The 25,856-nt window shown below is 37.1% G+C and overlaps 1 protein-coding gene and 2 long non-coding RNA genes across 4 annotated transcripts; all 3 read left to right on the top strand.

The window, feature by feature from the left end:
• Nucleotides 1–379: 379 nt before the first annotated feature.
• On the top strand, nt 380–12,666 carry LOC110937130 (splicing factor U2af large subunit B). 2 transcript variants are annotated; one of them, XM_022179541.2, is made up of 11 exons: nt 380–536; nt 1,142–1,184; nt 1,294–2,651; nt 2,733–2,876; nt 7,309–7,380; nt 9,143–9,184; nt 9,267–9,356; nt 9,497–9,604; nt 10,768–10,860; nt 10,944–11,023; nt 11,970–12,666. In XM_022179541.2, the coding sequence occupies exons 3-11, from the start codon at nt 1,374–1,376 to the stop codon at nt 12,484–12,486; spliced, it is 2,424 nt and encodes an 807-aa protein (XP_022035233.1). In that variant the 5' UTR covers nt 380–536; nt 1,142–1,184; nt 1,294–1,373; the 3' UTR covers nt 12,487–12,666. The 2 variants fall into 2 exon arrangements, with proteins under 2 accessions (XP_022035233.1, XP_035835072.1); XM_035979179.1 differs by having other exon boundaries at nt 399–536; nt 1,358–2,651; nt 11,970–12,664.
• Nucleotides 12,667–15,994: 3,328 nt separating this feature from the next.
• LOC110934987 lies at nt 15,995–18,709 on the top strand. Its single transcript, XR_002588776.2, has 3 exons — nt 15,995–16,103; nt 17,322–17,384; nt 18,587–18,709. It is a non-coding gene; the product is annotated as an uncharacterized LOC110934987 (long non-coding RNA).
• Nucleotides 18,710–21,510: 2,801 nt separating this feature from the next.
• On the top strand, nt 21,511–24,326 carry LOC110934988. The gene is made up of 3 exons (XR_002588777.2): nt 21,511–21,619; nt 22,838–22,900; nt 24,103–24,326. It is a non-coding gene; the product is annotated as an uncharacterized LOC110934988 (long non-coding RNA).
• The last annotated feature ends 1,530 nt before the right edge of the window (nt 24,327–25,856 follow it).

Below are 25,856 nucleotides of genomic sequence, written 5' to 3'. Positions count from 1 at the left end.
ACATTAAACGAACCTTATATACATGCCCGTCAGAAACTAATTACAACAATGAATCAAACCAATGAAAATGGAAGCCTTGTTAAAATGCATTAGATGCCCGTGTATCGAAAATCAATTACATCAATGAATAAAACCTAAAAAAGTCTAAGATTCACGAGAGCAATGCTTTGCTCATCACACCCACTAAAGTGCAAGGTCCTTGACCCCTACTTTCTGTTAAGATGCACCGTTGTAAATTGGTTGACGCTCATGCATTCAAAAGTATAGACCGTTAAAAATAGCAAACAGAGTTACCTGACATTTATGAAAATCATAGCGTATAAAATTTCAAACTAAAATAAACCGTTAAAAATGACAAATGAGGAAAAGTAGAAGTACCTGAAGTAAAAAAAAAAGAACCTAAACTCATTGCGGCCAGACAGGCAGCAGGGATAAGGAGGCGACCTAGCAGTAACCTACCACAAATCGCCGCCGGTCGCCGCCGTAGACGACGGCAAGAAGCCGTTCCGCCGTATATCACCTCACCAATTCATCAGGTAACCAGTAACCTATTGGTTTCTTTCAATCAATTCCTTTTGTATCATCTGTTTTTTCCTCATATTCATTACGTTTAATTTTGTGAAACTGATACCTTAAAATCATAAAACATGTTTCGAAATCATTCAACTGTTCGTTAATTGATTAGCGGAAACAGCAGTTTGTACTTGAAGTAGGCCATTGATTTGATGTTCTATCTAGGTTTTATCGATGTGAATCGTGTTTTGAAAACCTAAATTCGCGATTCGAAGTTTGAACTGGTGTGATAAGTTTTAGGTTTTTGGTTTATTTTATCGATTTTGTATGATGGAGGTTGAATCATGTTATCTGGTAAGTCATAGTATATGTATTGAAAGCGTTCAACAACTCGTTTGTTGATTACCGGAAACAGCAGTTTGTTCTTGAAGTAGGTCATTGATTGCTGATCTACCTAGGTTTTATCGATGTGAACGGTTTTCTAAAACCTAAAATCATGATTCGAAGTTCGAACTGGTGTATTAAGTTTTAGGTTTTCGGTTTAACTTATCGATTGTGTACGATGGAGGTTGAGTTATACTAGAGTATTTGGTATCTGTTCTGATCATCAAATTCACATGAATTGCAGGGCTAGGGTTTTTTGAAGGTTGAGAACTATTGACTATTTAACGGTAAGCATCCTTTGGGTTTAATTTATCTATAATGTACGTTGGAGGTTGGTTTATTAGAGTATCTGGTATCTGTTCTGATCATCACACTCGCATGTGTAATGTGTTGCAGGGCAAGGGTTTTTTGAAGGTTAAGAAGTATCTAATATTTAACGGTAAGCATTCTGGATTAACAGGGGGTTCGTTTCTAGCATGATGAGAAAGCCTACTGGGCACAAGGAGAGGTACTCGATTAAATCTGAGATCTCAAGGGTTGACTCGAACGATGGCACTGCTGCTCGAACTAGACCTTTTAGTTTCGATGAGATAATGTCTAGAAGGAAAAACAAAAAGCAATATGAAAGTGTTGAAGATCGAGGAGTTGTTTCCGAGACGGTGTATGGTCGTGTAGAGTCTGATAGACACAGACGTAGGGACGTTGTTGATGGCGGTGAACAACATGCTTCCAAGGAGCATTCAAAGGTAGTTTCGCGAACAAAAGAGAAAATAGTGGAAAGTGAATACAGAGAAAGTTATAGTAATCATAGAAGATCAAAGGTTGATGATGATAGTGCCAAGGATAGTAGAAAAGAAAGAGGTGTACACGAGAAGAGAAAGAATCACGATCGGTCAACCGATGACTTTGACCATGAACACGGAAAGAGGCATGGTAAGGATTATGCGGTTAAAGACAGGGACAGGGACAGAGGCAAATCCGAACATGTCAGTAAGAGGACTCCAAATGTATACGAAGATGTTGTGAAAAAACATGAATCTAGAAAGTGGCATGATTCCACTACTTCAGAGAAGAAGCAAAAAAAGTCAACATCTGAATCTCGCCATGAAGACTTAAAGTCAAGAAGCAAACGGTCTAGGAGTAGAGAGCATGAGAGAGACAAAAGTAAACGGTCTAAATCGCCTTCACCAAGGGGACAAAAGCAAAGGTATTATGATGCACGAGAACATGACGAGCTACCTTCACATTCTGCAAAAGATGGGAAGAAGGTATCAAATAATGGTTCGGATACCAAGATTAAAAGACATGACACATCTGCAAGTGGGCTTGGTGGTTATTCACCGAGAAAAAGAAGAAGCGAGGCCGCTGTTAAAACTCCTGCTCTAAATAGTCGTTCTCCAGAGAAAAAGAATGCTGGATGGGATCCGCCACCTGTCAATATGGAAAGCAGTTTGCTTTCATTAAACAAAACCGAACTGTCTAATAGACATGAGGTGTCTAGTGTGGGTCATTTCGTCACTCCAAGCATCATCCCGAAGCCAACGTTTGGTGTTATTTCCAGCATTACTTCAACAATGAATGTCTCTGTTGACTCGGTCCAGTTAACTCAAGCAACACGGCCCAAAAGGAGGATTTATGTAGAAAATTTACCGTCGTCAGCCTCTGAGGCTGCAGTAATGCAATGGCTTACCAGTTATCTTCGACCGTTTGGTCTTACTCATGTTCAGAACACGAGTCCTTGTATTAGCTGTATTGTAAGTATATATTTGTTTCGTGTTTGCGCCTATGAAAAATGATGGTTCTGAAATAATTGGTTATGACCGGTTTCACTGCAGGTGAACAAGGAAAAGTGTCAGGCTCTTGTGGAGTTTCTCACACCTGAAGATGCTTCTAACGCCCTCAATCTTGATGGGAAGTCTTTCTCTGGCAACATTGTTAAAATCAGACGCCCTAAAGACTACGTTGAGGCAAAAGCAAGTGTAAGACTGATAACCATGTTTACTTATGATTTACGCATGTGTACTTGTTGCTTATCTTACTTATTAGTAATTTAGTATGTATAGTTAACAACAGTAGATTTTTAAATCAATGAATTTAGGATATGCTTAGTTTTTAGGAATATGTCAGAAAACTCATTTGACTTTTTCTGAATTCGTATATAAGACCCTGAACTTTATTTTTTGTATAATAACTTAATTCTTTAACTTATAATGCTGAATGAGAAGTCGAGAAGGTCTTTTTTTATAAAACTTAGGGATGTAATTATGCCAAAAAGACCTTTTTGTTAGATTTTAAAAGGGATTTAGTCATACAATGGAAGTACTTTTGATTGGAATGATTTTTTTTGTCAAGATTTATAGGTTAAAGAATCATTTCAATAATAGATACAGTCTGGGGGCTTGCATGTGAAGTCAGTGAAGTCCATTTGGGTTTTCTGCATATGCTCTAGTTTGTTGACTTTGTTTAACTAAAGTTTTTATACTCGTACAATATACTTATTACGAAACAAATATTGACTAGTTAGCAGGGTTAGATAATTTATTTGCAAGACCATTTATGTCAGTGTACCTAGAACATGTCAGTATGTAGCCAGTTCTGTTGTCTATAGCCCTGTAGCAACAGTCGAAGGACAGCATTAATTTTTGTATTAGATGCATGCAATACCCGATGGCCTACAATAGCTAAATGCTGATTCAAGATCATAGACATAAAGAAATGTATAATTATATATAGGGGTTGGTTAACGTACAATTTGTGTTAACGTACGCTGCGTACGAGATTGAGTTACAACATGCAACTTTTTGCTCAAAACATGCGGGTTTTTTATAACATGCGATTTTTTACACAACATGCGATTTTTTTTCATTTTCAACATGCGGGTTTTTACACTTTACAACATGCGGGATTTTTTTTTGGATTTTATAACGTGCGGACTTCAAATCTTGTACGATAAGGCATACTATAGTCTATATATATATATATATATATATATAGGGAGAGGATCATGAGAAAACTCTCAAACGATTGAGATATTTGTGTTGAATTTTTTCTGGGGTTTAGTTTTTAGGGTTTAAGGTTTAGGGTTTAATTTTTAGAGGATATGATTTAGCTTTTAGGGTTTATCCTTAGCATTGAGTTTTTAGGGTTTAGCTTTTAGGGTTTAGTTTTTTGAGGTTTAGGGTTTATTTCTTAGGGATTAAGGTTTAGAGTTTAGGGTTTAGTAATGGTCAGATAGAGTTTTCTCATGATCCCTCCCCTATATATATATATAATGGCAACCGATATGTCATTTTGGTTTGTTATTTTCTACTTTCATAAAGGGATATCTTAGTTTTAAGCATAAAATCTTATGAATATCTTATTTTAAGTACCTGCAAGGCTGCAATCATGTAAATCAGCACATGTTGGTTAAGGGTTTACAAGATAGTAATATGGTGACATAAATATCAGCACATGTATGCAAGTATTCTCTTAAAATGCTCGGTTAAAGTACCCGAAACAATAATGAGGTATGTCACACTAGAATTGCTGTAAAGGCCTACACCCTTTTTGTAAAGAGCTTTTGTTGCTTAATGTATCTTATAGTTCCGATTTTGTTTGTTCTTTTTTAAGAAGAAAAAGGTAATCAAATCTATTACAAACACAACAATAGCATCTATGTGAATGTTTTCTTCTTTTAATATTACTTGACATTTATATCTATGGATTGCTTCAGCTATATGAGATCATGATGAGGAAACGTATGGGTTATATGTGAGCTTTTATCAATGATGGTTTCAATGTATATATTTCATATTAGGAATGTCTAGGTGAAAGTTTCTTAAGTACGGTGATACAGACACTAGTATTTTTTTTGATGAAATAAAATAGAAGGTTATTTCATTTGGATATTTTTGTTGTCCTAGAGTTGCTGTCCTCTTTTTTTTCGTTTATGGAATGTGGACAATAAGCTCTTAAAGAATCTACTTTGTAACTAGTGAATACAAGCTATTGTTGATATTAGCTTAAATTAAATTTATCTTGAGTACCGTCTTCATATTTGCCATTTTATAATAATATTCTTTTGATCATCTTTTCTTTAGAAGATAATCTTTCTGACAATCATGTTGGATTCTTAAATAGGCTGTTTATGTTGGGTATATCATAATTCACGTTGATGGTGATGAAGCTGACTCCTAACATAAGAAGATTTTTCAGGTGTAGTGTAATATATTTTTGCAGAGTACAAAAAACTTTCACTGTAATGGCAATATTTATTTCTTGCGATTGCAGGTGCCTCTTTTTTAAAAGAATCTGGTCCCATAGTAGTTAGAGTCGCAAGACCCAAATGACTCTCTTGTAGGCATGGAAAAAGCGCACTTTGAGATTAAAAAAAAACGCAATAATTAGAAAAATAAAAATAAAAAATATAGGCATATCAAATTACCGTTTTACAAATACAATAAAAAGAAACTTAATCTAATTAGCAGTTAAGTTCCTCATGTTGGTACAAAAAGTTCAAAAGTGATACAAATTCACACAAACATTCATTGATCTTCATCACTAAAACTATCTAAGCTTTCACTCTCATGGTAACCTACACACACATCAACTTTCTACCCCATGTGACACGATGTATTATTAACATCCCATTACTTCATGAGCCATTTTACACATAACAGAAAAACTTACCGTTCTCCCTTTTCCATCCCCCTCTTCTTCTCCACTGTCGGTTGATGTTAAAGTAAATGAAGGTCTAATGCTTGAAATGAAAAGAAGTCCTCGAGAAGAGGCGCACACCTCGTACGCTTTTGACTACAAAGCTCCTACCCTTCATTGTCATCAGAAGATGATGCAGTTGTTTCTTTTGCTATGATAATAGCTTCATTTATAAAACATCAAAATTACATTACTACCAACTTGAATTTTCATAGAACATGATTCTCTAAACACATACTGGATAACAGAACTAGAGACTCATTGTTAACTAAAAGCACATACATAGACATGCTATTCAAACCACTGAAATACAGGTTATCTACCTACTGTATAACATCAATTTAAGATTACCGTCTATGCAGTTAATAGCGGCTATATAGCGGTGCTATAGCGGTTAGCGGAGGTCTGGGCTTGTAGCGGTCCAAATAGCGGTTGCTCATAGCGGTTCCGCTATTAGCGGCGCTATAGCCCGCTATTTGGCCGCTATTTGGAAACCTGTATAGCGGTCGTATAGCGGTCGAAGTCAAATTAGGTCAAAGTTTAAAAAAATCGGTCAAAAGTTGCCTATAATCGGACCAAATCGGTCAAAACTGGATCAGATATTAGTAAAAAATTGACCAAATCGGTTAAGTGAAACGAATTGTTACCTTAATTTGAACAAAAATCAGTTGTTGCTCCATGATTTTGAACCATTGTAGAGATAACTGATGGAGAAGAGAAGGGGAGCGGGAAAGAAAACGGCGTATGATGAAAGTGGGGATAATTAGGGTTATTTAAGTTTGGGTATTTTAACATATAACCCCCCTCCATCTTCATTAGTTTATATTTAGTCCTCATACTTGTGAATTTATATATAAACAATATAAAATTAATGGTATATGTATATAATAATATAAAAATACATAAATTATGCATGGTATAAAAATTACCGCTATATCACCGCTATAACCTATATATCGTATAGCGGACCTTGCCGCTATCCGCTATTTTACCGCTTTAACTGCTTAGATTACCGTCTCCTATGTTGAAATTTCAACGTTTAGTTCCTAATTCAGATACATACTCCAAACAAGAAAAAGTCTAACCCTTTGAACGAGCAGTGGTAACTGTTGGCAGTAGAAGATAACTGCTGTGCAGGAGTCGACTGTCAAGAATTAAAAAGAATAAAAGATCAAAATCTTAGTTTTAAAGAACTATTTAAATGACCAACAGTCAGAATTTGGATTTTGGAAACATAAAAAACTCTCTGAATTCCAAAGCGGGCACTTGATTTCGACTGTGTGTAGCGTTGTTTATTTTTCTACAAATTTTAGTCCTAAATGTTTTCTGCCATGTAATGGGTCTGGCAGTTTGGTATTAAGTTGTACGCACATACTTAGATTTGTAAATTTTCCAGTAAATATATCTTTTTCTTATTGTTGGCCTTGTGGTACATTGCTTATTTTTCTACAAGTTTTGTCCCAGATTATATTTTTGCTTGTAATGGAACTGGCAGATTAACATTATAGTTGTAAATCAGTAAATCTTCCAGTAAAAAGTATTCTTTCCTTATAGGATATTGGTATGAATAGTTATTTATTTATGTTGTCTTGCCATGTGATAGCATATTGTAGTTAATATTCGAATGTAGAGTAGTTGTTGGTAAATTAAGTTGTGGTTGCTGAGGTTACTACTGATGTAGCAGGTTTTCAGACAGTTGCTATTTTCATGCAGACTGGTGTATCGGAGAAACCTGTGGCTGCAGCTGTTTCAGTTAAAAACGTTGTTGAAGACTCGCCCAACAAGGTTTGCTTGTGAAGCTATCAAACTCTCTCATTTATACACACACACATAGCATGTTTTAGTAATTATATCTTTGACAACTGATATTTTTTGATATTTTTATTTTTGGTTTTGTTGAATTATTTATTTGTATATTAGGTTGCTCAGGCTCATTGCATTGCAATTTACATTTTCCAAACTTTTTTTTTTCTGTTTGCAAACAGATCATATGATTGAAATAAAAAAGTTTTCAAGTAAAATAAGGACTCACATGGGTTAAATAGGTTGAGAATTATCCGAAGTGTGTTTTTAATGTATACAACTTCCTAACATTGTATTATTCATGAATTTAAATTGTTTTATCATTGAATTATTAATCATATCTAATTCATTATTATGTATAAACTATTAATTAGACATACATGCGCGCCTTGCGGCGCGGGTACATTGCAAACATCGAATGGATTAGTCCAAGCGTTATGTAATGCATTAACCATATGAAATTCTCAAAGTTGAGGTTTAAAAATGGAGTAATAGTACAAGTGTACAAGGAGTAAAAACGTAAAGTTTAAAATTTGATGGGGTGGTGGCGGTAATGAAGTAATAGTGCAAGGAGTGAAAACGCAAAGTTTAAAACTTGAGGGGTTGGTGGTGTTAAAAATTGAGTAATAGTTCAAGGGGGTAAAAACGCAAAGTTTAAAACTTGAGGGTGTAATAGTGCAAGGAGTAAAAAACGCAAAGTTTAAAACTTGAGGGGTGGTGGTATTAAAAATAGTGTAATAGTGCAAGGGGATAAAAACGCAAAGTTTAAAACTTGAGGGGGTAATAGTGCAAGGAGTAAAAACACAAAGTTTAAAAGTTGAGGGGGTGGTGGTGTTAAGCTTGGTTAAAAAAAGCGCGCCTGAGGCGCGAGGCACAAACTTCAGCGCCTTATGTAGCCTGAGGCGTAGGTTGTACAGTAACTGCAGCTGAGGCGCGCTTTTTTGCTGAAAAATCTACTCTGAGGTGTGCGCCTCATGTACATGTCCTGTTTTTGTGCAGCAGATTGTTGTACATCATGCTTTTCAGGCTGTACATGTATGTAATTTCAATATTAAAACATATATACAGCTTATCTGTGTCTAAATATCAGGTAAATGATACTAGAAACCTATATAATGTATAAAAAAATTATATAATCGCCTAGCGCTTTGCGTACGAAAAGCCCACCGCTTTTGCGCTCTGCGCTTTGTGCCTCGGTTTTAGACCTCGTCGCTTTTGTGCGCTTCTGCGCTTTTCAAAACCAAGGTGTTAAAAATGGAGTAAGAGTGCAAGGAGTAAAAAACTAAAAACGCAAAGTTTAAAAGTTGGGGGGGGGGTGTTAAAAATGGAGTAAGAGTGCAAGGAGTAAAACTGCAAAGTTTAAAAGTTGAGGGGGTGGTGGCGGAATTCAAACTTGAGGGTTAAAAAAGAAAACTTCAAAGGTTGAGCGGTGTAAAATGAAGTAATCGTGCATGGGTTAAAAATGCAAATTTTTAAAGTTGTTATAAAAATTGTAAAATAGAGTAATAGTCTAGGGGTTAAAGTTGTAATTTTCAAAAATTTAAGGGTGTAAAAAAGTAACAGTACATGGGTTAAAATTGAAAGTTTTTAAAATGGAGGGTGTTGGTGGTAAATACCATCAACTTGATGTTCTAAGATATATAAGAATGTCTTATAGAATGGACAAAAAGGTGTTTTGGGATTCATCTTGTCACCTCTAGTATTATTCTTGCTTGTGATAAACTACTACGGTTTTGTATCGCAGATGTTTATAGGCGGGATTTCAAAGGTTATTACACCTGAAATGGTAAGCATCATACCTTCATTTTACGCTATTCGTTCTCACTTTCTTTATAAGCATCTAATTATCTACTAATTATGCTTCATAGCTCATGGAGATAGCTAGCGCGTTTGGACCTCTTAAGGCATACCATTTTGAGGGTAATGCACATCTTCATAGTCCATGTGCTTTTGTTGAGGTATAAAATCAATATTAAATTTTTGTTCATGGATAGCTTGGATTGCATCACTGTTGGTATATAGTATATACAGTCCTTATTTGTATATCTGTTCCTGTAATTTATTTTTAATATTTTAAATTACATCCGCTATTTTGCAGTATGCTGATCAATCAGTGACTGTTAAAGCGTGTGTTGGTCTTAATGGTATGAAACTGGGCGGACAAGTCCTGACTGTAACTCAAGCAACTCCTGATGCTTCATTAGTGGTACACCATCACTTTTTTTTCCTTGATAAATGAAATAGGGTTATGTTTGTTTTTAGTAGGTTAAATGGGATGAATAAAATATGACTAGAAAAAGGAAGCAAGGTTAAATGGGTAAAAAATCCTTAAAGCATATATATTTAGATTAGTTGATAAAATATTGTGATATTATAGTTTTTGTAACTTGTAAGAGATTATTTGTACAACCCTTCTGCAGTATGCAGTTTATAATTAGGGGTGAGCAGAAAACCGAAAAAACCGATTTAATTGAACAGAAAAAACCAAACCGAAATTTACGGTGAAATTTACGGTTCGGTTACGGTTTTGCATTTTATGAAAACCGAACCGAATAACCTAAAAATCAAAATAATTTTTTTAATGTTTGTTATATATTGATTTAAGAAAATTAATTTAATTCTTAAATGTTGAGTATTTATAATAAGAACATTAACATGTTTATTTATCTTTGAAAGTATTTATTCATTGCCTACAAGAATAACAAACTTTAGCATAAAAATTAAATGATTTTCAAAGTATTATAAAAGAAAATGTCTTAATAAAAACTTTGAAGAAAAGAAACATAAAAATAGATTAGAGGGTTAGGTTTATGTGAACAATATTAATTAAAAAGGATTATTATGTTTACTTAAATGTAAACTTCTAATAAAGATTTATAAAAATAGATTAGAGGGTTAGGTTTATGTGAACAATATTAATTAAAAAGGATTATCATGTTTACTTAAATGTAAACTTCTAATAAAGATTCTTAAATCTTGGATTATACTTTTTATTTTTGAATCTAACGTATTTTGTATAAAAGCTGGAAAAACCGAACCATCGCTAAAATCGAAACCGGATGGTTTTTAAAAACCGAACATTTCGGTTTCGGTTTTACCCTATAACCGAACCGTGCACACCCCTGGTTTATATTGCAAATTGTGATGCACATGTTAATGTTGATGTACAAATCATTTTCTAGTTTGTAATCATATCTAACACACTACTGAATATATATGTAAAAAAACAAAAAAATGGACAAGGAACCCTGCTCGTACCAAGAAATACCGATTTGACTTTTTACCCACCGGGTTTGACTCACCTGTTTTGCCACCTGTATATTCTATGCTCTTGAATTTGAGATCTTTAGTGACCATAAACATCTTTAGGGAAATCATGGTGACCTACCATTCTATGGAACTCCGGTGAATGCACGACCACTTCTTGAGAAACCTACACAAGTCCTAAAACTCAATAATGTGGTATGTTTTCCCAAGTTTGATGTTGAATATGTTATTTTAAACACTTATTTTTCTGATTTGCTTGTTCTCTTTATGTGGCATAGCTGGACCCACACAGTCTACCATCACTTTCTGAGTCGGAATTGGAAGAAACACTCGAGGATATACGACTAGAGTGTGCCAGGTCTAGCACAAGCACCCTCTATTTTTTAAAGTTTTTAAATGCATACGAATTTGGGTTGAAGCTAGTTATTCTCTAGTTCGCGTCAAAACGGGTCGGGTCGGGTTGGGTTGATCAGCTAAAACTTTTATGTTTATTTTTAGAAACTATATTAAATAATAAATGGATCATTATTTTGATTATAAACCAATATCATTAGAATAATAATCGAAATTTTAAGACTAAATTAATTTAGGAGGTTGTATGTGCATTAAAAGTTGATGAGTAAAATGCCATTTTCGTCCAACATGAGGTTTGGCCAGTTTTGTGACTTTTGTTCAAAGGTTTGTTTCTCCGCATCTGGATCCAAAAGGTTTAAAATCTTGTCATTTTCATCCAGCTCGTTAACTCCATCCATTTTCTCCGATAAGTCAGGGGTATTTTCGTCTTTTTTGTTAACTTAAAGGGCAATTCTGTCTTTTTCAAGGGCAATTCTGTCTTTACGTAAAGTGAAAAAGATCGAATTGCCCTTTAAGTTAACAAAAAAGCCGGAAATACCCCTGACGTAACGAAGAAAAATGGATGGAGTTAACGAGTTAGATGAAAATGGCAGGATTTCAAACCTTTTGGATCCAGATGCGGAAAAACAAACCTTTGGACGAAAGTCTCAAAACTGGCCAAACCTTAGGGACGAAAATGGCATTTTAATCAAAGTCAACTTTGTGCAACTTTCAACCCAATTGACATATTCATCTTTTAGCTTATTATTTTTTATTTAGCCGATTTTAACATGTTTGAGACAAAACACAACCCTCATCGACCCATTTTTAAGCATATTTGTGAAAATTGCCACCTTTAGAGTTGTATGATTTTAACATAAACTTGAAGGGGAAAAATAGATAGACGGGTTAGGTTCAAGTTTAGTATGATACATCTATCTTAATGTAATATTCTTTAAAATAATTTATAGGTTTGGTGTGGTCAAATCAATCAATATCGTCAAGCAAGCTGAGATGCCCACAAACTTACAAACAATCGAAGTAACTAAAGAAGCTAAACCCGTAGCGGATGAAGCAACTATAGAAGCTAATCTCATGGCGGAAGAAGTAACCGAGCGTTCATGCAGTGATAAACTGCAGCAGCACGAAGAACCTGCAGACGAAAACAACTCTCATACCGAACCAGAAAAAATAAACGGGGATGGTGACATCGTTAGTAATAAACATGAAAACAAGACGGGAAATGATGAAACATGTGATGATATTGAGACGGAAAACAGATCGTTAAAAGTAGAATCACATGATACCATGAAAAACATATCTGATCTTATCAACGCTTTTGAGGTGGGATGTGTATTGGTGGAGTACAAAAGAACAGAAGCTTCTTCCACGGCTGCACATTGTTTACATGGCCGGGTTTTCGATGGAAGAAGTGTGAGTGTAGAGTATGTTGCGTATGATGTTTATCGCACCAGGTTTCGGAAATGAGTTTTTCTATAGCATCTTCTAGCGTATTGTTTTTGCCTAACGCGTTTGATCTTCATTGGCAAGTAGTCTTGAGATGGAAACAAAGGATGTATTGTATTGTTTCATTGGATCTTGTCAATCTTACATATCTGTGTAACCTTTGCTTTAGTAGCCAGGAGTATGTTATTTATTTGTGGTCTATGGTTTGTGTGACAGTTTTTTAATTAAACAGTTTAATTAAAAGTTGAATCAAAATATTAAATCTATGAAATATTATTCAGATGTGAGGTCAAAGTGATAATGGTGAATAGTTGAGGAATGCATTAGAGGAAGTCCAAGGTAAATAAAGATAACCACTGAAATTTTAGCATGTGCATTAATAAATTTGCAACAAAACTACAAGTGTACATGGTTTAAAAATTATATCACTCGCAGAATGACTATACAAGAATATGAATATGTGGATATAGTGATATACAAGACAATTGGTCCATACACACAAGATCTTATAATGAAACTAAATATCATGAAAAAAGACTTTGTTTTGCTTTTAACATCCAAAAAGGTTGAACCGCCCTTGGTTATATTATGTAAGTAATAGACTTTTCTAAACTCAGCTAGATTCGAATTTTTGGCTAGCCGGTCTGAATTATTAGATGAACAAGTTGACTTATTTACAACTCTGTTTTCAGTTAATATAAACATTTATAATGGGCAAGAAAAATGTGTATATTAGTTTGATATTCATATCTTTCAGTTAATTTACATAAATATTGATAATTATTCTGATCTTATAATTATCCTTACAATCATGTTTGATATATATAAATATATTTTTGATAATTATTCTGATCGTATAATTATCCTTACAATCATGTTTGATATATATAAATATATTTTTATTTAATTTTATAAATTTGACAAAAAATTATAATTGGTCGACTTAGTTTATTTATCCGAGATCAACTGATTTAGGAGGAGGCATCCAAGGAACTTCCAATGTTGAGGTCAGGGGTTCGATTCTCAATTGGTGCAATTTGCTCCAGGTGGACCAGGGGTTTTACAACAGTGGATCTTAGGGTAGTGGGTTTCCCATGGAATGATGGGCGGGCCAGGTCATCAGCATTGTCTATGTTGGTAGGGCATAGGTGGCATTTCGTCAATGAGTTTACCCGAGTGACTGTACTTGTATAGTATTCGTTGACTGTTAAAAAATACGATACTTAACCTAGTCGTATTGTCTATAATATATCCGTCCAAAATTAATATTTGTTCCTATTGCCATCTTTGGGATATTTTTGGTGTAGCTTTGAAGCGTCGCTTGGCAAAATAGAGTAGTTGATAGAAATAGAAAACGTTGAGATGATGTGACACTGTTGGGTCTTTTCAACTAGTTTTATTTATTTCGGTAACTCAATGAGTCCACCACTAACTGATTCATGCTTTATATAAGAGGTGAATCATGTGTATGGTACACGGATAGAAAAAGATATAAAGTTAATATTTAATATCTAAATTGGCTGACGCAATACTTTTAATAAATTCTAGTGAGGAAACAATACATGTTAGGTTTATTACTTGTTATTATTAATATTAATTTAAGCTATAAGTATTTATATAAATCACACAAAACAACACATAATGCATCCAATTTTCCGGTGTTTGATACCATAAAAAGGATTGGATCTTGATATCATCCACAATCTTGTCAATTGGCATCCTGGCTCGCGAGAAGGCCCACTCGTTTCTTGCCCTCTAAAGAACCCAAGCTAAGACCATGGGGTATGGTGGGGCTTGGGTTGGGGCTTGAGTTGACACAATGACACGTGGAAATTCAAAACTCAAGTCTTCAACCCACTTTGAAGGGGGTATGGTGGGGCTTGGGTTGGGGCTTGGGTTCAGTATTTTTTTTTTAATATATTTTTTTTAATATATATATATATATATATAGGGGAAGAATAAATCGAAAACCCACTTGAGTTGAGAAAACTCAGAAAACCTTTGTAAAAAACCCATGTAAACTCAAGAAACATTTTTTAAAAAAACAGGAAATGTAATATACATATATTTGAACATTTTTAAAAAAGAAACACAAGAAAACACCGAATAGTTTTTTTTAAAAAAATGTTACAAATTTCAGGTTACATAATATCTATGCCCAAAAAAAATGTAACATACAAATTTTCAACATTTTTTAAAAAAAAAACTAGTAAGCGTTTTTTACATTTTTTTTCATAAACAGGTCCGTGTACATTTATATTACATTCCCTATTTTTTTAGAAAAAAATAAAAATGTTACATAGGGTTTATTTGGGTTTTCTCAACTCACATGGGTTTTCGATTTATCTTTCCCCTATATATATATATATATATATATATATATAGAGTGGGGATCCTACGGAAAGTGTGTTTTTCCTAAAAAGTGTAAAAAGTCATAAAACACAATAATTTCAGGCATAAAACACACCTAAAACTCACAAATAATAAACGAATATTACTAAAACACCATATTCAAACTCTAATAGTCCATAAAACTTCAAACACAGCATCGTAGAACTATGAATATAAAACACACAATGCTAAACAACATAAAACACAATAATTTTTGTCATTCCACAATCAGAGCCTTAACATCTAAAACACAACACAAAACCCACATATATGATGTTTTAGTAATCTTCATCATATTATTTGTGGGTTTTTGGTGTGTTTTATGGTTGACATTATGGTGTTTTATGACTTTTTACACTTTTTAGGAAATTTGGACTTTCTGGCCAACTCCTATCCTATATATATATATATATACATATATATATATATATATTTATAACCATTCACAGCCCGCCATGTTAGTTGCTCCCCCGCCCCCCGCCCGGCTTAAAAGCCAAGCCCCAAGGGGCCACGCCCCAACCCAAGCCCACCCGGGATGGTGCCTTTGGCGTTTTCCCCCAACCCACGCCCAAACTCCCGCCCCATACCCCATGGCCTAATGTGTACGTGATAAGTGTTTTCACTTTCATTATGACGCTCAACCCCTAGACAGTTGAGAAAGTGATGAGCAAAAGATGTGTGTGTATTAATTTTGGTTAATTTTCACAGAACTATACCATTTTAGTTAGAGTAAATTACAAGTTTTGTCCTTTATGTTTATATCAAATTGCAGGCGCTGTCCTTTTGGTCAAAAGTTTACAGGCGGCGTCCTTAACCTTTCAAAATATTGCACGTTTTGTCCTTTAGGCCAAACCTGGTTAGAAATCTCAGTTAAAAACTTTCATGTGCAATGCTGTAACATCCTAAAAATTCGACAAATAAATATTTAGACTAAACGACAACCCAGATTTTATCGAAAGATTCGTTAACGGGTTTTAAATATCTTTGGGCCTATATCTTGGTTTAAATTTGTTAAGGGACCCAAGTGTCATAATTGAAAGATGATTTTAATTATTTTAGAGAAAAGATATCAACATGTGAGTGTTTAGGGACCCAAGCGTAATTGTGGGTTTTGATATCAATTAAAAAGAACCCATAGGGCATGTATAGCCCTAACTGTGCGACGGCCACGAGGAGCAAACGAGAAGACGCAACTTGGCGGTTTACGACGGTTCGCTGTGTATCCGATCTTTTGACTCGCGACTTAGGTAATCTCTTGATCCATCCTTACATGTTACTATGTTTTGATTTATATGAGGCTATTTCGGTTTGTCTATGGTATAACGGGGAGTGTGTGACGCGATGTCGGTGTCATGTTGGTGAACGGTGACGATGTGTTGACGGATGTTGACGAGTGGAGTATACGGTGGCGATGGTGATCGGCTGTGGTTGTGTTGTTCGGGGACGGGGAGCGGTGCACGGTGGCAGATGTGGTCGAATGTGGTTATGACGGTGTAAAGGGTTCGGATTCGGGCGAGTGAAGGTGGAGGTTGCGAGGGTGAGCATTGGTGGAAGTTCAAGTGACGGCTAAGGAGGTGGTCGGTTAGGGTTGTGTGAGGAGATTAGGCCATTCGATGACAATGAGGCGTGTGGTGAATGGCGTTTGGTTGCAGGTAGCGATGGTGTGTAGAAGATTGGGTGTTCAGAGACATGCGAAGTCGCATGGTGGGTTATGATGATGCCGCATGGTGGCGGCGATGGAGTCGGACGGTTGCTGTTAAAGATACATGGTGATGATGAAGGTGGTGTGCTCGGCCGATGATGGGAATGACGATGGTGGCCGTGATGATCACGGTGGTGTTGTGGGTGTGTGAATATCATATGGTGATGTGGGTTTTATATGCATGGTTTTAGACATGGGAGCTTGTAAGTGGAGGCATGGAGCGTATGGTTTGGGTTGGATGAGATTCATGGCTTCTAATGAGGAAGCATTAATAAGCTTTGCATGGAATGTATGTATGTGTGCATGAAACTCCATAATTAACAAAGGAGTATTGGTGGTTATTCATACGTGACATGAATGGCAGATTGCCTAGAGCTTTGGGGTTTTCATGGTAGGCTAAATAAAATAATGCATGTACTGTTAAAGGGGTACGTATGCGTGGGGTATGATGAAGGTGATGAGTAATGTGGTTCATGTTATGACATGCATTTTTTTTATGAAATATAATCTCAAGTTAATATTAAAATGATGAGGATGATGTAATTGTATGACTACTGGGTTTCGTGAGAGTTTGTGGGGTGGTGGCACGCCTGGGACCGCGGTGCGAGTCGCGGGTTCAAACAGGTCGGGAGCGATCCGGTGCATGTTGTAAATGAGACTGGAGTTTGCGAGTAGCTAGGCACGGGTGTTCGGGAATTTTATGTGTTTTATATTGTTTATAAACTATAAATTTAGATAGTAACTTAGAGTTATCCGGTTACAGGATATGCGTGGCAGTGCGTAGTTTGAGGCAGTTTGACATGTGGATTTAGACGCTTCGCAACCTGTGAGTTCTAATCCCCTTTTTCTTAAATATTTTCGGGGCTAGCATACATGTTTTTCATACGTGGTTACGAGTTTTATATATTAACGAGTTTTGCGATTAAAATGTTTTATAAATGTTTTCCCACGAATAATGTTTTATACGACGTGGTGATTAATCGGGATTTATTAGTCCTGCATGGGCGAATGACATTTTATTTAGTGATGTCGAGGTCGTATAGGGATGGGGTGTGGTAGGTGTCGGTATTAAAAGCACGATTTGTGTCGTGATAAATTTTATTTGATAATTCTACCATAGTTTTCGAACCTTAGTGGTAGCGAGATGGTGAAGGTAGTAGTTGTCAAGTAGTTAACGTGCTTTTAACATTATGTGTGTATTTTTATGCCTTATGTGAATTAGCATCCTTGAGGTGCTTGATGTTGGTTGCTCGTGATGGCGGCGTTACCTTCGGGGTGGCGTCAGGTCACGAGATGTGGATTACTAGTGATGGCGGCGTTACCTTCGGGGTGGCGTCAGGTCACGAGATGCGGGTAATTTGTGATGGCGGCATCACCTTCGGGGTGGCGTCAGGTCACAAGAAACATCACTGAGATGTTTAGATGATTAGCCCTAGTGGCAACGATGAACCCTTCGGGGTATTATGCGGGTGACGGACTCTTCGGGGTCAAATTGGAGGAGACGAAACCCTGACGAGGGTGCCCTGACGAGGGTAAATGATGATAGCCTACGGGCAACAACTGATGTGTTAGGTTCCCACCTTATGTGCTTATGTGTTTCACGTTAGAAAAATGGTGGGTAAATGATGACTATTTGTGTAGTTGACGAATGATGTTAAATGATATGGGTGACGAATGTTTTTTTTTTTTTTGGCCATTAATTGTTATGTCCTAGATACGAGTCGGTTTGGTTAATGGTCTTATGAATTAAGATCCATTGCGGGTTGTCCTTTGGTGTTTAAGTAAGCTGATCCATATCGGAAAGGATTACTTGTAGGATGGTTAGACTGAGGATATGGGTGGAGTTTTGGGTTACGGGTTCGAGTCATTAAACTTTAAAATGATGTTAATATTTTTTTTTATAAACATTGGTGAGTTTACAACGATGGTGTTTTGGTTTTCAAACAAAGTGTTTGTGATGTGTTTTAAATACTTCAACTTAAACTATTAGAACTCATTCAGCGTAGCTGACTTTTGCATGTATGTTAGATTGTTTTGCAGGTGTGTGATTCGAGTCGGTGTTGCTCTTGGCTAGCAGATAGGATTACTCGTTTATTTGGTGGAATGCATTCGACTTGTTAGAAATTAAATAACATTTTGACTTTTTATTTAATCAAGTACTGTTTTAATTAAAATTTCCGCTGCGCATTTTTGAGAAAAGACTTATTTTCAAACAGTGCACTGTGATGTGACCCGACTGTAGGGTGCCAGGTTTGGGGCCTTTCAAGTTGGTATCAGAGCAGTAGTTTAAGAGAAATAGGCATTCTTTGATGCTTAAACTTAAACTGTAATGGGACCAAAGTAACGAATGCGTCCACGAGTATCCGCAAGCCAAGAGGTGTTTGTTACGTGTTGTGCTTAGTAATTGAAATTTCTTTGTATTGTGTGTTTTATTGCGTGAAAGGTAAAGCACTAGTATGACCGTGACAGGAAATGCTTAGAATGTCTGCAGTAACACGGACAACCGATAGCACTTGATCAACGCTATTGGCTGTCTATTGTTACTTCCCATGTTCTAAATAATGACCTGGAATGAATCATGCGAATGTTCTGCCTTGGGTTGGTGGCTAACCACGGGTTGATGATGGCATTTTGCCTTTAGATGAGATTGCATTGTTTTATCGTCTGTTAATTAAGGATGGAGTCATTTATGAGTCTTGCTATGTGCATTCTGTGATTTAGACGTCAGTATGTATATATGTTGTTGATGTTGGATTATCTGTAGTTAAGCGTGCCCATGTGGCACTGCTTGAATAGCTTGATTTTATACCGACATAATCTTTGACGTGCTATAACGGTCATTCTCGACCAATTTATGTGAATATACCAGTGTAGACATGGTTTGTGAATTTTGTGTACTTACGATCTTGGTTGCGCGTTGCGTATGTATTTGTTTATAGGGATGTTATGTGAATGGTTACTTTAACGCAACCTATAGAGATTGTGTAGACGTTTCTAGCCTAGGTATGGTGTTTAGCATGATCATTGGTACAACCCATGAAGGGTACAACCATGTGAATTTTATACGATTATGTGGTTGACTAGTGGCTGTAGCCACAAACCGAGATAAGTGTATTTACCCAGGTCTAGAAATTGAGTATATGACATAAGAGGAGGGTAGTTGAGGTACTATAAAGCGAGCATATTATGCTTTGTTGTTTTGAATGTTGTGATGGTATTTTCTAGGACGATTAGTCTTGTGTAGGACGTGTCATTTTGTGCGTGATAGAATACCCTTATCTTATTTGATGTTTCTCGTGACGAACGACGTGGTGGTAAAACGCTAGGTGTTCTGACGCCTTTCTAGGTGTGTGACAGTTACGTGCACCATATAAGCTGCAAAATACGAAGTCGATGGACGAGGTCATAGGATACGACGCGAGAAGCATTTTTTTTTTCTTGCATGCGTGGTCCGTTAGGCGACTATGGCGAAATGAAAACGATGTTGAAAGATTTAGCATTGAGTAACGATGTGGGGTGGCAACTTCCGGGAAGAGACTTCCGTGGAAGATTTGATTGACACGCCTTCTCAAGACTTATAAACTCAATAATTCTAGTGTTGGGATGAGATGACAGACGAATGTAATAGACGATGGAAGTTGTGCTTTAGTAGGAAAGGAGGGCAATCGATGGACTTTATAGCCGGACGCGACGATGACGATGTTATTGGTACTAACGGTGTTTATGGAGATAGGCAAAGGAGAGGTGATGCACCATATCTCCTGAAGATAATGGACCATTTGAACTAGTGACTGATTGTAACAAAATTAGATGTACGATGTGTTGACACTCGAATATGTTCTTGGCGGCGTGCATATATGTGATGTTATTGAGCGTCACGTTAGCATTAGGATGTGTGGTCCTAACTCAAGTTACAAATGTTGGTGTGGAGTGTATCTTTTCCTTACACAGGCGGTTAGCAATGCAACCATGTTGGATCTGTGACAGTGCTAAGGGACTTAACGCTAAGTGACAATGTAATATTTCGACTTGAGATGAAACGACTGATGGTTATTAATGCATGATTTTGAGATAATCATCGGGCTTCGATGATTCTAAGGCCAATTGCGGGCACGGTATGCCCTATTTCTGGATACGATGGACTGTGTCGAAACGTCAGGAGGTGCTCAGATTCCCAAGTTCGGAGACAACATTGGCGTGACTATTGGAATTACCGATGGAACATGGTAGGTGTGTCGACGAGCAAGCGATAGTTACGAAACTTGACGGTACTAATGATGCTATCATGACAGGGTAAGCGATGTTGAAATGACTATATAGGTTACAGATCGGGCGATTGGTTTCTGCCAATGAAACCTTCATGCGAAGGTCAACGCATAGGGGATTATGAAGGTTGCCTATAGCGACCGACATATAGAGACTCAAATCACAAGACAGGGGTGTCTAACAGGTGGGGTTTAACGAAACATCGTACGATGAGTGCACAAGCGAATAAGATGAGCTGGGAGGTTGGAAGAAGTCATCTGGAAATGTTTTTTTTGGCTATTGTTTTTATCGAAACGATTAAAGATAAATGTGATGATCATAATGCTTTATAGTGAAAGGGTGTCAAACTGAAATATGCACGTACAGATATGAGGTGGTGAATACGAATGGTCTTAGTCGAGCAGGATTCGAGGACGAATCCTCTTTTAAGGGGGATAGACTTGTAACATCCTAAAAATTCGACAAATAAATATTTAGACTAAACGACAACCCAGATTTTATCGAAAGATTCGTTAACGGGTTTTAAATATCTTTGGGCCTATATCTTGGTTTAAATTTGTTAAGGGACCCAAGTGTCATAATTGAAAGATGATTTTAATTATTTTAGAGAAAAGATATCAACATGTGAGTGTTTAGGGACCCAAGCGTAATTGTGGGTTTTGATATCAATTAAAAAGAACCCATAGGGCATGTATAGCCCTAACTGTGCGACGGCCACGAGGAGCAAACGAGAAGACGCAACTTGGCGGTTTACGACGGTTCGCTGTGTATCCGATCTTTTGACTCGCGACTTAGGTAATCTCTTGATCCATCCTTACATGTTACTATGTTTTGATTTATATGAGGCTATTTCGGTTTGTCTATGGTATAACGGGGAGTGTGTGACGCGATGTCGGTGTCATGTTGGTGAACGGTGACGATGTGTTGACGGATGTTGACGAGTGGAGTATACGGTGGCGATGGTGATCGGCTGTGGTTGTGTTGTTCGGGGACGGGGAGCGGTGCACGGTGGCAGATGTGGTCGAATGTGGTTATGACGGTGTAAAGGGTTCGGATTCGGGCGAGTGAAGGTGGAGGTTGCGAGGGTGAGCATTGGTGGAAGTTCAAGTGACGGCTAAGGAGGTGGTCGGTTAGGGTTGTGTGAGGAGATTAGGCCATTCGATGACAATGAGGCGTGTGGTGAATGGCGTTTGGTTGCAGGTAGCGATGGTGTGTAGAAGATTGGGTGTTCAGAGACATGCGAAGTCGCATGGTGGGTTATGATGATGCCGCATGGTGGCGGCGATGGAGTCGGACGGTTGCTGTTAAAGATACATGGTGATGATGAAGGTGGTGTGCTCGGCCGATGATGGGAATGACGATGGTGGCCGTGATGATCACGGTGGTGTTGTGGGTGTGTGAATATCATATGGTGATGTGGGTTTTATATGCATGGTTTTAGACATGGGAGCTTGTAAGTGGAGGCATGGAGCGTATGGTTTGGGTTGGATGAGATTCATGGCTTCTAATGAGGAAGCATTAATAAGCTTTGCATGGAATGTATGTATGTGTGCATGAAACTCCATAATTAACAAAGGAGTATTGGTGGTTATTCATACGTGACATGAATGGCAGATTGCCTAGAGCTTTGGGGTTTTCATGGTAGGCTAAATAAAATAATGCATGTACTGTTAAAGGGGTACGTATGCGTGGGGTATGATGAAGGTGATGAGTAATGTGGTTCATGTTATGACATGCATTTTTTTTATGAAATATAATCTCAAGTTAATATTAAAATGATGAGGATGATGTAATTGTATGACTACTGGGTTTCGTGAGAGTTTGTGGGGTGGTGGCACGCCTGGGACCGCGGTGCGAGTCGCGGGTTCAAACAGGTCGGGAGCGATCCGGTGCATGTTGTAAATGAGACTGGAGTTTGCGAGTAGCTAGGCACGGGTGTTCGGGAATTTTATGTGTTTTATATTGTTTATAAACTATAAATTTAGATAGTAACTTAGAGTTATCCGGTTACAGGATATGCGTGGCAGTGCGTAGTTTGAGGCAGTTTGACATGTGGATTTAGACGCTTCGCAACCTGTGAGTTCTAATCCCCTTTTTCTTAAATATTTTCGGGGCTAGCATACATGTTTTTCATACGTGGTTACGAGTTTTATATATTAACGAGTTTTGCGATTAAAATGTTTTATAAATGTTTTCCCACGAATAATGTTTTATACGACGTGGTGATTAATCGGGATTTATTAGTCCTGCATGGGCGAATCACATTTTATTTAGTGATGTCGAGGTCGTATAGGGATGGGGTGTGGTAGGTGTCGGTATTAAAAGCACGATTTGTGTCGTGATAAATTTTATTTGATAATTCTACCATAGTTTTCGAACCTTAGTGGTAGCGAGATGGTGAAGGTAGTAGTTGTCAAGTAGTTAACGTGCTTTTAACATTATGTGTGTATTTTTATGCCTTATGTGAATTAGCATCCTTGAGGTGCTTGATGTTGGTTGCTCGTGATGGCGGCGTTACCTTCGGGGTGGCGTCAGGTCACGAGATGTGGATTACTAGTGATGGCGGCGTTACCTTCGGGGTGGCGTCAGGTCACGAGATGCGGGTAATTTGTGATGGCGGCATCACCTTCGGGGTGGCGTCAGGTCACAAGAAACATCACTGAGATGTTTAGATGATTAGCCCTAGTGGCAACGATGAACCCTTCGGGGTATTATGCGGGTGACGGACTCTTCGGGGTCAAATTGGAGGAGACGAAACCCTGACGAGGGTGCCCTGACGAGGGTAAATGATGATAGCCTACGGGCAACAACTGATGTGTTAGGTTCCCACCTTATGTGCTTATGTGTTTCACGTTAGAAAAATGGTGGGTAAATGATGACTATTTGTGTAGTTGACGAATGATGTTAAATGATATGGGTGACGAATGTTTTTTTTTTTTTTGGCCATTAATTGTTATGTCCTAGATACGAGTCGGTTTGGTTAATGGTCTTATGAATTAAGATCCATTGCGGGTTGTCCTTTGGTGTTTAAGTAAGCTGATCCATATCGGAAAGGATTACTTGTAGGATGGTTAGACTGAGGATATGGGTGGAGTTTTGGGTTACGGGTTCGAGTCATTAAACTTTAAAATGATGTTAATATTTTTTTTTATAAACATTGGTGAGTTTACAACGATGGTGTTTTGGTTTTCAAACAAAGTGTTTGTGATGTGTTTTAAATACTTCAACTTAAACTATTAGAACTCATTCAGCGTAGCTGACTTTTGCATGTATGTTAGATTGTTTTGCAGGTGTGTGATTCGAGTCGGTGTTGCTCTTGGCTAGCAGATAGGATTACTCGTTTATTTGGTGGAATGCATTCGACTTGTTAGAAATTAAATAACATTTTGACTTTTTATTTAATCAAGTACTGTTTTAATTAAAATTTCCGCTGCGCATTTTTGAGAAAAGACTTATTTTCAAACAGTGCACTGTGATGTGACCCGACTGTAGGGTGCCAGGTTTGGGGCCTTTCAAATGCACATGAGGGTAAAATGGTAATTTCCCTCTCAACCCTGACACTTACACTTTCCCATTCTTCTTCAATGTTTAAACCTGCAACAAAATCAAAATCCCATTACATGGATTTCATAACATCACACAATTTCAACGATGAAAGCAAAACAGCTGCATAATTTCAATCTACCACAGGTCTGAAGTGGGGGAGACAGAAGTTCTTGAGGTGCATCAACTTTGATCCATTATCAATAATTCAACATATAAAGCACAATCAACATAGGTCAAATCCCTAATCAAAAGCAGCTTAACAAAATCAACCAAAAAAAAAAAAAAAATTAAGAACCAAATCTATCATTCAATATTATCAATTACAATAATTAAAAAGAAAAAACTGATGAATTGGAGGGTACATTGAGTTAGTACAAACAGGGCATTCAAGAAGCTCATGAACACTGGTTGTGGGATTAATAGTTGAAGGAACAACATTAACATTATGATTTTTCGGATGCGGATTTTGGGGAGTGTTTGGGTAATTATGATTGTGATGGTTAATATTATGATGGTGATATGGGATTTCATCATCCAATCCATTCGATGTTATCAATATCCATGTTGAAATGAGAAAAAGAACAAGACCCACAAAGCAAATTGATTAGATCTTGATAAAGAACATGTGGGTTTTGCTTATTTTGTTGGAAAAATGGAAACTTTACCCTCCCCACTTAGGTTAAAGACGATGAAATCAATAACCAGGGGGGAAGAGAATGAAGAGGAAGAACAGGAGGTGCTTTGCTTTTCTTGATTTCATTTTGGTTTTGTTGCAGGTTTAAACATGAGTAAATTACAAGTTTTGTCCTTTATGTTTACATCAAATTGCAGGCGTTGTCCTTTGGCCAAAAGTTTACAGGCGGTGTCCTTAATCTTTCAAAATCACGCACGTTTTGTCCTTTAAGCCAAACCTGGTTAGAAATCTCAGTTAAAAACTATCATGTGCAATGCACATGAGCGTAAAATGGTAATTTTCCTTTCAACCCTTTCAAACTCAACACTCACTCTTCATCTTCCCCAAATTTCTAGGGTTCAACCGTCCACATCAATCCTCTGTATAATCAATTCTAGGGTTTAGTTGATTGAGGAATTTGCACTTTTCCTTCGTTTGTATAATCAATTCTTTTACTCCCATGTCTTCCTGGACGAGAGCTTCATGCTATCGATCGGATATGTTATGCCGTCGGATATTTTATCGGTTTGCAGCGTGAGGATTAGCCAACCAAAGAAAAAATATCACGAAAGGTAATCAACACCTATTTAAATCAGCTGACCCACACCCCAAGGAAGCTGCTATTCTATGATGTTAGTTCGGGTCTGTAATTCTGAAAAAAAAATTGCAGGATATTGCGATGATGGAGGAAGAACTGAGGACAAAGACTGATCTTATAAAGAAACAAGAAAGACTGATTCAGGGATGGAGAGAAGAGTTTAAAGACGAATTAGAGAAACATAATGCAGAGTTGGAGAGGGTTTAAATGTATGA

Source organism: Helianthus annuus, chromosome 11, assembly GCF_002127325.2.
Source record: "Helianthus annuus cultivar XRQ/B chromosome 11, HanXRQr2.0-SUNRISE, whole genome shotgun sequence".
Classification (NCBI taxonomy): Eukaryota; Viridiplantae; Streptophyta; class Magnoliopsida; order Asterales; family Asteraceae; genus Helianthus; species Helianthus annuus.
The sequence above is the reverse complement of the archived record's forward strand: the minus strand, read 5'-3'. Positions and strand labels throughout refer to the sequence as shown.

Bases quoted from the DNA above. Each gene is read 5' to 3' on its own strand.
- LOC110937130 (XM_022179541.2), top strand. From the start codon at position 1,374: ATGATGAGAAAGCCTACTGGGCACAAGGAGAGGTACTCGATTAAATCT. The intron at 9,185-9,266 runs GTAAGCATCATA...TATGCTTCATAG, and splicing joins AGGTTATTACACCTGAAATG to CTCATGGAGATAGCTAGCGC. The intron at 9,605-10,767 runs GTACACCATCAC...AAACATCTTTAG, and splicing joins CTCCTGATGCTTCATTAGTG to GGAAATCATGGTGACCTACC.